Source organism: Schistosoma mansoni, chromosome W, assembly GCF_000237925.1.
Source record: "Schistosoma mansoni strain Puerto Rico chromosome W, complete genome".
In the NCBI taxonomy this organism is placed as follows: domain Eukaryota; kingdom Metazoa; phylum Platyhelminthes; class Trematoda; order Strigeidida; family Schistosomatidae; genus Schistosoma; species Schistosoma mansoni.
In genome coordinates, this window is record NC_031502.1 from 51,314,050 (window position 1) to 51,326,559 (window position 12,510).

Here is a 12,510-nt window from a genome sequence, read left to right on the forward strand (position 1 = left end):
CCAACAGCTAACTAATCAATGAGAATACAAATTCAAGTAGGTAAAAGGCTTTTATATAAATATAATAATATTGTACATAACTGAAACAAACGATACATATATATACTCACTGTACAACACGTAATAATCTTCAAAGAATACAATCATCTTTTTTATTGAATGTTTACTATGGAATTACAACTATAGAGAATATCCTAAAGATATCATTGTAATCTTTTTTTTAATTTTTGATCACGAATACTCTTCCACCAAGATAATACATCACGGTGTCGTTTCCAAATTGATTCGACACCATTCATACCATACAGCCTAATTTGTTTTTTGAATAAAATTATAAAATATAATTGAGATTTTCAAAAACAAAAAACAAACATCATTTAGACAAATATGTACTCTTCTGTTGTGGAATACTAATTCAACAGAAAAAGATAGTTTACCGACACATAATAAGTATGATAGAACTAATACATATGAAGTATTAGTGTAGGATGATGGTCATATCTACCTCCATAAGAACGAACAGGTGGTACATTTGGTGTTTAAATTCTATATGTGACTGACCATTGGTTCATTAATATCATTTACATAGTCTTATCCACGTAGTTCAAGTACTCAGCACTAACACTATTGTATATGCAATGAAGTGTAAAATATCTTAATTACATTAAAATATTTGCCATATGCGATGTATAAACGAAATGAAGAGTTGGTCAGTATACAGGCACTAATGGATAACCATCAATTAGTTTCCTGAAAAATGTAAGGTGGTTATTTGTATGTATCATTACCCAGTTTTGATTTGATAATTTTGAATAAGTTGAGCATTGGGTAGATTGTTATAAATAAATAAATAGTATAGTTGTGATATTCCGATGAGTAGAAAAATTAGATTTTCTGACGTTTCGTGACTCAGCGTAAGCCACTTCTTCAGAGAATGAATAACCAAATACAATGTGAACACTTTTCATCCGCTCAGCAAAAGGATGTGGATCTTTATTGTATCAATTCCTTCTGGATTTCAGACTTTTTTGGTTCAAGAGACACCATGAAATAATATAAATCGACAATATTCAATGAATTGTATACTTATCACTCTGGCGAACGCTATACATTGAACCTAGCATGATCTTTGTACTTTCTTTAGTTAATATCAAAAGAGTATAAAATTTAATAAACACTAATATAAAGTGCGAAATTGACTTTAGTAACACCATTTATAACTTACATGCCAAAGACCAAACCACCAGCATGTGCAGCGTGATCTAATGCACTACGACGACTTAAGAATACAAGCCCAAATATTTCAATGCTAAGAATAATCCAAACTGCACTATTCGCTTGAAATGAATGAGGTATAATGTCAACAACAAATGGTACGCATAACCTAGCATTTGGTTGAAGCATAGAAAGTGCACCAATAATAGCGCATATACCACCACTGGCACCTAATGATGGAAATGTAGATCTCCGCAGTAATTTATTCAGCAAACTGATATAACTTGAGAAGATTCCTTCATACAGAAAACCAAAGAGAATATCACAGTAAATAGCAATAATTAAAAATATAGTAGATCGAAATTTTATACACTTCATCATATATCCCTATATCACAAAACTAAAAGACTATATACATAGTTTTCCCTAGAACAAATCCTTTTTTATATTTCACAATCTATATTCACACATACTTAGAAGACTATAATTAGTCATTACGTCTTCCAGTTTGAATTTAGGGACCGATTAATTAGACAAATTAACAGTTCAGATATTTCAGTAATTTATGTATTTCAAAAAATTAGTAAAGTCTTCACGGTAGAAACCCAATTACTAGTTGCTTTGCTTCATTCTCAAAAAACCTCCAGTTAAATACTATCTTGACTAACTGCGAGGCGAAAATCCGCTAAATCTATTGTAATTTTTAGTCACATGAAACTTTTAAACTATTAATTAATTAATTGGCGGACGAAAGGGAAAACTCGATCTACAGTACTAAATAGCACAGATCATATGTTTAAATGAACCATATCCTCTCATGAAGTATTTGGAATTACTTTGACTAAACCCCTAAATGTAGGGAGGGAAAAACCAATTTGTCAGCAGCTTCAAAGTCAGAAAATAAAACGACCTTAAAACCAGTAATCTCAAAATAGATCAGGTTCCTAAAATTCTTGCTTCATAACCAACTTTTTCAGACACTTTTATGATAAGGTATTCATTGTGAAGCCACTTAACAGCAGGTTTGAACCCTGACTTCTATATCTTTACTTGGAAACATGGGTAGTAATAGTAGCCTGATTACATGAATTCTGGCCTAAAGTTTAACACGTAAATCTGTACGCTGTTACTAAAATACATTTTTAGAGAGAATTAAAGAACATGAAATAATATTCTTGTAAAAAAATACACTTTCTTAAGTTTCGTATAGTCTCTTACATTATACTCCCAAAGAATCTCTTTCATCATTTATAAACTATAAATATTTTGATTTAAAAAAGGTACAAGGAGCATTATCTTGTGATCATGACTGTATAGTTGGAGAAGAAAAGTGTGTAGAAAGGATATAAAAAATGATTACAGTCGTTTATATTTGGATAGATCAATTAAATAATGAGCTCTTACTCACCACCAGCAATAAAAACACTGAAAAAATCCTCAACACCGACAAGCGATATAACTGATGATGCGAAACTGTGCAAAACATACATATTGATACCCAAATGGAATAGACTTTTGTGCGAAAACAAACTAAGCACCAGTGATAATACAGGAGTGGCTAGGGAGGAAAACATTTTGGATTTTAAAAACATGAGGTAGAAAATAATGTATGTAGAAAAAACTCGTGGCATGATTAAGATGTAGTCTATTTGATCCTGAAAAAGTAAACTCATATCTCTCATTGCCAATAACTATAAAACTAATGTGAACAGGACTTAATACTGTCCTTGTAATCAAGTAGTTGAAGATTTTAAGGACTACGTTTTGGCCAGGCCAAACTTAATGGGAAAATATATCAGTAAACTTGAGAAAATCTAAGTCCTTTACAAGACAAGTTAGCAAAATGGAAAAGTGACAGCTGCTAACTTACCCAATAATTAATTATCTTTCAAAATAACCGTCATATAAAAGTACTATTCGATCACCGGATACTAATAGATGTCGGTGCGACCGACCGAATTTGCAAGTCTTGAAAAAATAAGTGTCAAATGATTCAATGAAACAGTGTGAAGCCCAGGGAACAGAACACGTGCTACTCAGTAGTCATCAGTGGGAAATGTCTGTATTCCTGGGGCAACTTATGTTTCCTGTGAGTCTCCAATCAACTTTGCCCAATATCAGTCAGAAATGTTACCCTGAATTATGCCAACTTACGACTATGTGGTTTGGCAGCAGATACTGAACAGCAGTCTATGAAGTAACAGGATCTTCCATGTATTATCATGATAGCTTTCACATTAAGTAACGCTAACTGATGGTGGCATTAATTGCAGGGAAAAGCAACGAAAGGTGAAAGATTTGTGCTAAGTTGCCATTTCTTGGTTTACGAGTTATCAGAAATGAAAGTGAATCTTATTGACCTTACAGATTTTCAGAACTAAAAATTAAGGAAAGACTTTCGAATTTTAATGTGGTAATCCAATCCAATACTACATCACTTAATTCTTTACATACAACATAAGCATAAAGTTTGCATTTAAAATAACGACAAGCAGCACATACATAAAACGTGACTGCTTGGCACGAAAGAAATACTTACGCCCATATGGACTGCTGCAGAAATAAGGTAGAAGAGTGGAGGAAAATTTACTATTAAGACCAAGAAAGACCAGGATATTGCACGCTACAATAGCTAAAATAATCAGAAATTTTAGTACAGAAACTTAAATCTACCCCAGTAAACATCAAAGGCTTTCAGAGGTCTGCCTAAAATCTTCTCTATGCAACCACGAACCTGTAAAACAAGTTACTCTACTGTATTATAATACCTTGGAAATGAAATTTCTAATGGCGTAATCACTTTTTGCTTTGGAATAACGAGCTTGCCAAGTCTCGAAGCCCAAAATAAGCGATCCCAGAAAAACTGCATTCGTAGATATGACAGTGAAAACTCCGCACTTCAAGGCCAATTTTAATCCAGGTTTAAGCACCGCATCGGTGGATACCCGTGTCCGAAGTTGTGAGTTTTCTCGTGAGTAATTGACTTTCCCAAAAGCAGATGATTTAAAATCTATTGCGAAAACAAAACAGTAGAAACGTAGACATAGCTATGAAGAATTTGATTCTCTTACAGGACACAAAGTAAGTTACGTGCCAATCTGAATAGTTCATTGTGCCTTAACAAAATCTATCTGTCTACGAAAAGATATTAATCAAAACCCAAGACAGTAGTGATACTGTCGCGACTTCTTGCCGTAAATGACAAAACAAACGAAATCTCAATCGACTGTTATTGTATGGCTGGTGCACTTAAGGCGATTGGTTTTACATATGACAACAGTGCTACTTATATAAATATACATTTAGTAATCTCACCAGTATTTTGTGGTCCAATCATGTTTGAAGGGAACGAAAGGTCTTTTACATCAGGGAGACTTTGGAATAATTCGAAACGTGAACTTAAAAGTCCCTATGTTGATTTCGACAAAACAGTGCATACAATAGTTGACTCCAACACTAAGATTGCATCATGAGTCTGATATGGGCAAAACACTAATATTCCTAGTCCACGAAAAGGTGGGGATAGTAAATCTTTACCAACTGAGGTGGTCGAGATATAGGCAGCGCGTCCCCAACTACTGTCTAAATTGGCGACTGTTTTCTTGTGCAGGAGTAGGAAAGGGGCTCCCAAACCAAATTTTAGCATGTTTGTGAAGTCACTGACTGTTGGGATGAGCAATAGTAATGTGTAGACTACTTGGTCGGGGACCGCATGATTATCGCAATCAGTGGTTAATGACTTTGAGTGACAAGGCTCAAGACCGTTTCCGATGGAAAGTGTACACTCACACTGTCTGACTTTAGAAATTGGGTCCCAAGATCACTTTATACCTTCTTTCTACGTCTATTCTCTACTACTGATTTTATTACTGATTCACTAATCTGAGGTGTCTTAATAGTTTCATTTCGCTGTGTCAACGCAGTATGATAACTTGCTTCGGCTTGGGCGCCCGGGCAGTATCCCAGTCCTCACATGAATCGAATGACGAAGCGTGGCGCATTTATTATTGGTACCTCCTTGTGCCAATGTTAATATATTTAGACAAATAAAATGGTGACTTGGATAGACGAATGTATCAGGTTCTAAGCTGTGACTGGTAGACCATTAAAAAGTTATTAAGGGCTTAGGACAAAAGCCTGTGGCTAAGATATGACGTGTGTACGGAAAAGAACATAAGACCGATATAACCTTCAAAATACTCCCCAAACACCAAAACTATTCTTCCACAACGTTAAAACCGGACCTTTTGTGTCTAAGAATCCATACTTAAAACGTTGTTAGTTTGACTACCGTTTCAGTCAGACACCAAACCAGGATCTATGAAAGCACAGCTAACTCCAAACAAAAGGGAATATCCATAGTGGAAAAAGCATAAAGGCATATAAGAAAAAGACCACTATTGATCCACGAGTTTACGATGCGAGATGAAGGCATGTTTGACAAGACTAAGGTCCAAATCTACCTTCTAGTATTAAAGCTAAGAGGCTTAGTTTGTTCACTTCAACGTCAATCACTATGGAAATCCACAATCAACATAATTGACGGAATATGTCAATAATAAGTGTTACCATGATATATCCACTTCGTTACAACATACCACTGTGAGTAGAATCGTTCGTTGGTAAGGGCCTTAAAAGTAGACGAACTTCAAAAGCTTACAGAGAATAAACTGGTAGTTGAACTATCAGCATCAATCGAAATAACTGTAGCGAAAACCTCCTTACAAAATCCTTTTAATTGACTATACAAAGCGAAAAATTGCAGGGGAGCAAGTGTGTGGTGCCCCTTACAAAGATAAGATAGGTTAAATTATAGCTTGTTGAATCAAATATGTCAATTTTTGGACAATTAAAACTGGAATTTGTGAGATTATACAAACGTAGAAGAGTGTGACGATACTTTTAAATATTACACCGAGATTTAATCTTTACATACTCCGTAATATAGGACGAATCCTTTGAGAAAACCTTATGCACGAATAAATCATGTACAGGCTTCAAGGTCGTCCGGAACATATCTCAAGGATAATGCTGACATGAATTACAACCTTGTCCGGTACAATTACTGAACCATCTGGGTGTCTGAGTAAGCTCTTACTTATGGAAAAGTATGATTCATGATATATTCTTAGAAAGTGAAATACTCTGTAGCGGTAAATAAATCCGTAAGATCAAAGGCTCTGTAAGTGTTCGACATCGGGTGTTGACCACATTAGTTTCAGTGGACTCACCCAGCTGAAGGCGCTCGGTCATTCATCCGCACCAGATCACGAGTGGGAACGCCGTGCTCAACTTCTCCTGCGATCACTAGCCAGTCACTTCTCGATATATTGATAACCTATGAAATATATCTTCCAACCTCCTCGCTTCTGACTTTTGATTCTACTGGGTGAGCACGATTCAATTATAGGTGTCGCTGGTTAAGGTGTTGTCAAACTACAATACCTGTGACGTCTTTCGACTCAAGACTGAATGTGTCTCCGTAATAAAATCCCAGTTTACTGATTAGGAAGTGTTTCAAATGGTCCTGGACTGAATAGAAGAAGCTTTCGCTTAGCTGGCTTCCGCATCAAGTTGCAGTGTATCACTAGTGCCATGAGGTAGGAAACTAGGTATATATAACGATTAAAGAGAAAAATTTAGTAAGTTATAGCTAGATGCTGGCCTTGATCTAGAAGAATATGTCAATTTTTCCCATAAAGGGCTTTTTTGAAAGTTACATGGACTAGTTCAGCAGGCATCAAATTACAACATCTAACTACCCTACAAGGTGTACCCATGGTCCGTTCTGCTATATTGTGTCTCCAGCTTTCGGGTGTTGCCCTTACGGTTTCTGTTGGGGCTGAGCTTAACCAGATACTTAAGAGGATATCCAGAAGTGTTTAGAATTCTGTAAGTCATTAGACCACTTCTAAGACGCCCGTACTCTGATGAGGAAATGTTCAGTTATTGAAAGCTCTCTTCATAAGACTTGAATTCGAGTTCGTGGCCCGCTGTTGGATACTTTTAGATGTATCCTATCTTCTTGGAGTGAGGAAGGAAACACTATATTTCCATACTCCAAACGGGGTAGAATAAAACTGTTGAAGATTAATTCGAAAGTTCTACTGTCAAACTAGCCGAAACTGCCACTCTCAGATCCTTTTCAAACTGTGATACTGTAACAGCTCAGGTTGGTTGGTTAAGAGTTGACCCCAAACAACCAGGCATATGCTAAAACAGTATTGTTCAAGTATTCATTCACTTCCTTACCTTTTGTAAGCGTTATATTCCCTACTATCTTATATGGAATGTTGAGAGCCTTTGTTTGTCTGAACAGATAATCCCACGCTCCACTGTGACTGCGCGAAGATCGAAATAAAGACCTATTCACTACTTCTCTGGTTTCTTCTATCAATAGCACGAGGGTTACCTATAGGCACGAAAGTGGTGAGCCCTTTTTGAACACAATTTAACCTCATTTCTGTTATTAATTTTTTTTTTTTTACTTAATCGTAAAAGTAGACCGGATTATCCGTAAACTAAGTTGAGTATATAACTAGTTTATTCCGTATTATCTTAAGTTATTCGTGTTATAGTAACCATTTTTCGTGCTAACTTTATTGCTATATTTGTCACATACCTCATGTCAGACTCAATAGAAACCCATAATCTGGAGGATTTGTCACCAGTGGTGATAGACACTGTTATAACTACGAAATCCCTACTTCCAGAATTTGATCGTAGTGATCCTGAGTTGTGGTTTGCTCAACTAGAGCATTATTTCACAAGACACAATATCAAATCTGAAGGGATTCGCTATAGAGACTTGTGTTCTATCCTTCCTCCTTCAGTTGCCAAAGAAGTCCGTGACTTGATTTTAGATCCACCATCACCACAACCATACACCATCTTAAGACGAGAGATAATAAACCGTTTATCATTATCAGATAGTCAAAGAATCCAAAGACTTTTTCAAGGTGAAACACTAGGTGATCGGTCGCCGTCACAGTTTTTGCGTCACCTCCAAGTGTTAATGGGTGATAACACGGTGGGTGAAGCAGTCCTAAAACAAGGATGGATACAAGCTCTCCCATGCTACGTCCGACACTGTTTGGATGCACAAGATCCTGAAACCTCATTATCTCATTTAGCGCGTATAGCCGATAGAATAATGGAGAGAGGTCCTCCAACTGGACCAGGCACAATAAATCACACACAAAAAGTAGAATCAGCAAAAGACCCCGTCATAGAAGGACTCATTGCGAGTGTTAAGAGTCTCACTGAGGCTGTCACCAGAATGCAAATGGGTCATAGAAACAGGAGCAGGTCACCACAACGACCACGATCCAAGTCACAAAACAGGTCACAAATGCTACAACTGGGTATTATCCGTCCCTCTGATAGCCAATGGGCATCCCCTTTGCATATGGTCCCAAAGAAAAATGAAGGTGACTGGCGACCGTGCGGGGATTACAGAGCCCTCAACCGTCAAACCGTACCAGATAGGTACCCAATACCGCATATCCAAGATTTCACAAACGGTTTACAGGGTATGAACATATTCACTAAAATTGACTTAGTCAGGGCATATCACAATATCCCAGTGGCGGATGAAGATATCCCCAAGACAGCTATTACAACACCCTTTGGCTTATTCGAGTTTATACGCATGCCATTCGGCCTGAGAAATGCGGCACAGACATTTCAAAGATTCATAGACAATCTACTTCGAGATATGCCATTTTCGCAGGGGTATATAGACGACTTGTTAATTGCCAGCCCCGATTTGCAATCACACGAACAGCATGTAAAAACAGTGTTAAAAAGACTGGATGAACATGGAATAAACATGCATCAAAGTAAGTGTGTTTTCGGTGTTCAAACTTTAGAATTTCTCGGTCACACAATAAGCCCAGAAGGGATTAAACCGATCAAAAAAGAAGTAGACACCATTAAACAATATCCCATACCTAGTTCTCTAACACAACTGAGAAGTTTTCTAGGTCTAATTAACTTTTATCGCAGATTCATACCAGGTTGTGCACAATTAATGCAACCTTTGACAGATTCACTAAAAGGAAAACCAAAAGAATTCAAACTGTCTTCTGACGCTGTCGAAGCTATTAAACAGCTTAAAGATAAATTAGCTCAAGCAACTACGTTGATGTATCCGAATTCTCTTTCCCCACTTGCTTTGATGGTGGATGCTTCTGATAAGGCAGTAGGCGGTACCCTTAACCAACTGGTTAAAAACGCCTGGAAACCAATTGCTTTCTTCTCAAAAAGACTCGCTCCAGCAGAGACAAGGTATTCTACCTTCGGGCGAGAACTTCTTGCAATCTACCTAACCATTAAACACTTCCGACACATGTTAGAAGGCAGGGAATTTATAGTCTTTACGGATCACAAACCACTAACGAATGCACTAAAAGCAAGAGCTGATAAATACTCACCTCGAGAAGTCCGACACCTTGACTATATATCACAGTTCACAAGCGATATCCGACATGTCAAAGGTCAGGACAATCAGGCGGCAGATGCTTTATCTAGGCTAGAAATAAACGTGCTACAGCAGTCTACAGTAAACTTCGAGACGTTGAGAAACGAACAAGAGCAGGATCTAGAATTACAAAACCTGCTTAAAACAAACAATTCAAGTCTTAATTTAAAACAGTTCCCATCACCTGTCGATGGTATTCTAATCTACTGTGACACGACCAAGGCAATGCCGCGACCTTTCGTTCCCAAAAGTATGCGAAAGTTGATATATAATAACTTTCATTCTTTGTCTCATCCTGGCGCAAAAGCTTCAACAAAACTAATCAATGCCAGATATATATGGCCGAATTTACAGAAGAATGTACACAAATGGGTTAGAGAGTGTTCAGCATGTCAACAATCAAAGATAAATCGTCACACAAATTCACCCATAGGTGTTTTCTCGCAACCAGATGCACGTTTTGCCCATGTGCATATCGACTTGGTAGGTCCTTTACCACGTTCAAACGGTTTTAATTATCTTTTTACATGCATAGATCGATTTACCAGATTCCCTATAGCCATCCCGATAGCGGACATCACAGCGGAAACAGTAGCCAAAGTTTTCATGCAGAACTGGGTAACCATTTTTGGTACACCTATAACAATAACGACGGATAGAGGAGCGCAATTCGAATCCGAACTATTTAATAACTTGGCTAAACTTCTAGGCTCCAATAGGATACGCTGCACTGCATATCATCCTCAGGCTAATGGGATGGTAGAACGTTTTCACCGTCAGCTAAAAACCGCTCTTATATCTCACTCAAACCCCAATCAGTGGACAGAATTCCTACCGTTAGTTATGTTGGGAATACGAACATCTGTCAAAACTGACGCACAGTGTTCAGCTGCGGAACTGGTTTTCGGAACAACTCTGAGACTACCAGGTGAATTTATTAACCCTAATACTAACAGTCAAAAACTTAATATAGAAAATTATGTAGATCAACTACGAGATCACATGTCTAAACTTAAGCCGATTAATACTCGTGAACAATCGCGCGCCGTATATATACCTAAAGACCTAAGCAATTGCACGCACGTATGGATAAGATGTGACAAAATAAAAGCACCACTCAGCCCTCCATTTGAAGGTCCTTTCAAAGTCGTCTCAAGAAAATCTAAATATTTCGTGATAGAAAAACATGGAAACATCGACACAGTAAGTATTGATAGGCTAAAGCCGGCTTATCTAGATCATGAACCACCATACGTGTTGTTAGATCGTTTAACTGACAAATCCATTACGGAATCAAAATATAAAGATGATAAATCTTTACAAATGACTAAAACGGTTCGCTGGGCACATCCGATTAGTCAGTCAAGGATGTTGACAGTTTCGACTGCAGGATAAATCTAACCACGTAGCTAATCAGACCCTGCATCTACTTAAAAATATTTTGTTTTCTTCATTCCGCCTCACATACAACTCCCCAGAACTTTTACCTTTGATATATAAGTGTTATGTTAAATATTTTTTTTAAATACTGGACACATAAGCTAGGTATTCCGAAACGATGGCTGAGGATTTTATTCAAACTCGTACAACTTACACTGGCAAATACAACGAATTCAAAAAGCAACCCAGGCGAGTTTTATAATTTCTTTTTCTGGTTAATTAACTATACTGGCTATACATATATACCATATGAACTAATTCTAAAAGTTTTCGGTCGAAGATATGTTTAGTAGCTTGATACAATTACTATGGTCAAGTACTTATTAAAGTTCTCATTTTTTTTAAATTTCTGACATTGAAGAATCAATAACCGTGAAGATATGGTACAGTACGTTACTGTAAGGATACTATCTTAGCCGCGTTGATTCCACATACCTAATTTTAAACACAACGTATAAAAGAACTGTTAAGTAATCATAACATTGAACTGACGATATGACTATCGTAGCTATGTTAACGTTAAACCAATTATTATTAGTGGCCCATACAAAACCCTGGAACTTAACACTAGCGTTATAAAAAAGACATGTTATGTCAATAGCTTATATATATACTTTTTTTCTCGGTTTAATAATAACGTAAAAAGAGTATTTGACACAACTGCACTTGATCCGCATACTCAACACAATTTTTTTGCTTCTTAACCGTATATTCGTTTCCGTTTTGTGGATTACTCTGATGCACCCTTGGTTACGCACCTAGTTGTAGAAAGCGGTCATCACTGGCTCAAGGTCATGCACTTGATCGATTTTGTTAAAGAGCCCAACTTCTAGCAAGTTCACCCTTTTACATATACGCATTACAAAAGAGTTTTTTTTTGTTGCTGTTTTCATGGTTATTCGTGCACAAGATATCTACACTATGTTTATTTCCTTCCAGAATACCAATCCGTTCTGGAGGCCAAGCACTTACATGAACGGAACAATTATCAATTGCATTTATGTATTTCCATTTTGTATCTTATTATTTTAGGCAGGCAGTGGAGCAGTTCTTCAGGTTTGCTTGATTTTCACCATTACCTTTGAAGTAGACTCTTCTTTACTTTTTACTTGAGGGCGACTCAAGAGGCAGGTGAGTAAACACCTGATAGCCGGTCTGAGCATGGAAAAATCGTACCTCACCAACATGGTGTTGGGTAGCCCGCTCGCGGCACTTCCTCAGATATTCTTATTCCACATTCTCACACTTTCTCTTGAAAGCACGCAGCAAACCGTCAGCGATAGTTGTAGAAAAGATCACATGCTACAAAGATGACAAGCTGGTAAATGAAGAGACATCCATGGACTATCATTGAAAGCGTTAGTCGTAACTGA

At 37.1% G+C, this 12,510-nt stretch overlaps 2 protein-coding genes across 2 annotated transcripts in view; one reads left to right on the forward strand and one right to left on the reverse strand.

Moving 5' to 3' along the window:
• Nucleotides 1-203: 203 nt before the first annotated feature.
• On the reverse strand, nt 204-3,963 carry Smp_032420 (Rhomboid-7 peptidase (S54 family); the record flags this gene model as incomplete). Its single annotated transcript, XM_018790076.1, has 5 exons — nt 3,889-3,963; nt 3,755-3,847; nt 2,624-2,773; nt 1,226-1,511; nt 204-309 (listed from the first exon to the last, which is right to left on the reverse strand). Exons 3-5 carry the CDS (start codon nt 2,703-2,705, stop codon nt 204-206), a joined length of 474 nt encoding a protein of 157 aa, XP_018655455.1. The 5' UTR covers nt 2,706-2,773; nt 3,755-3,847; nt 3,889-3,963.
• Nucleotides 3,964-7,840: 3,877 nt separating this feature from the next.
• The window catches only part of Smp_139730 (putative intraflagellar transport 81 (Carnitine deficiency-associated protein expressed in ventricle 1) (CDV-1 protein)), a gene marked incomplete at both ends in the record, with an annotated part of 49,316 nt that continues 44,646 nt past the window's right edge, over nt 7,841-12,510 (forward strand). The window contains one exon of the mRNA XM_018790077.1: nt 7,841-8,419. Coding sequence (XP_018655456.1) covers nt 7,841-8,419 — 579 coding nt within the window. The remainder of the gene's footprint in view (nt 8,420-12,510) is intronic.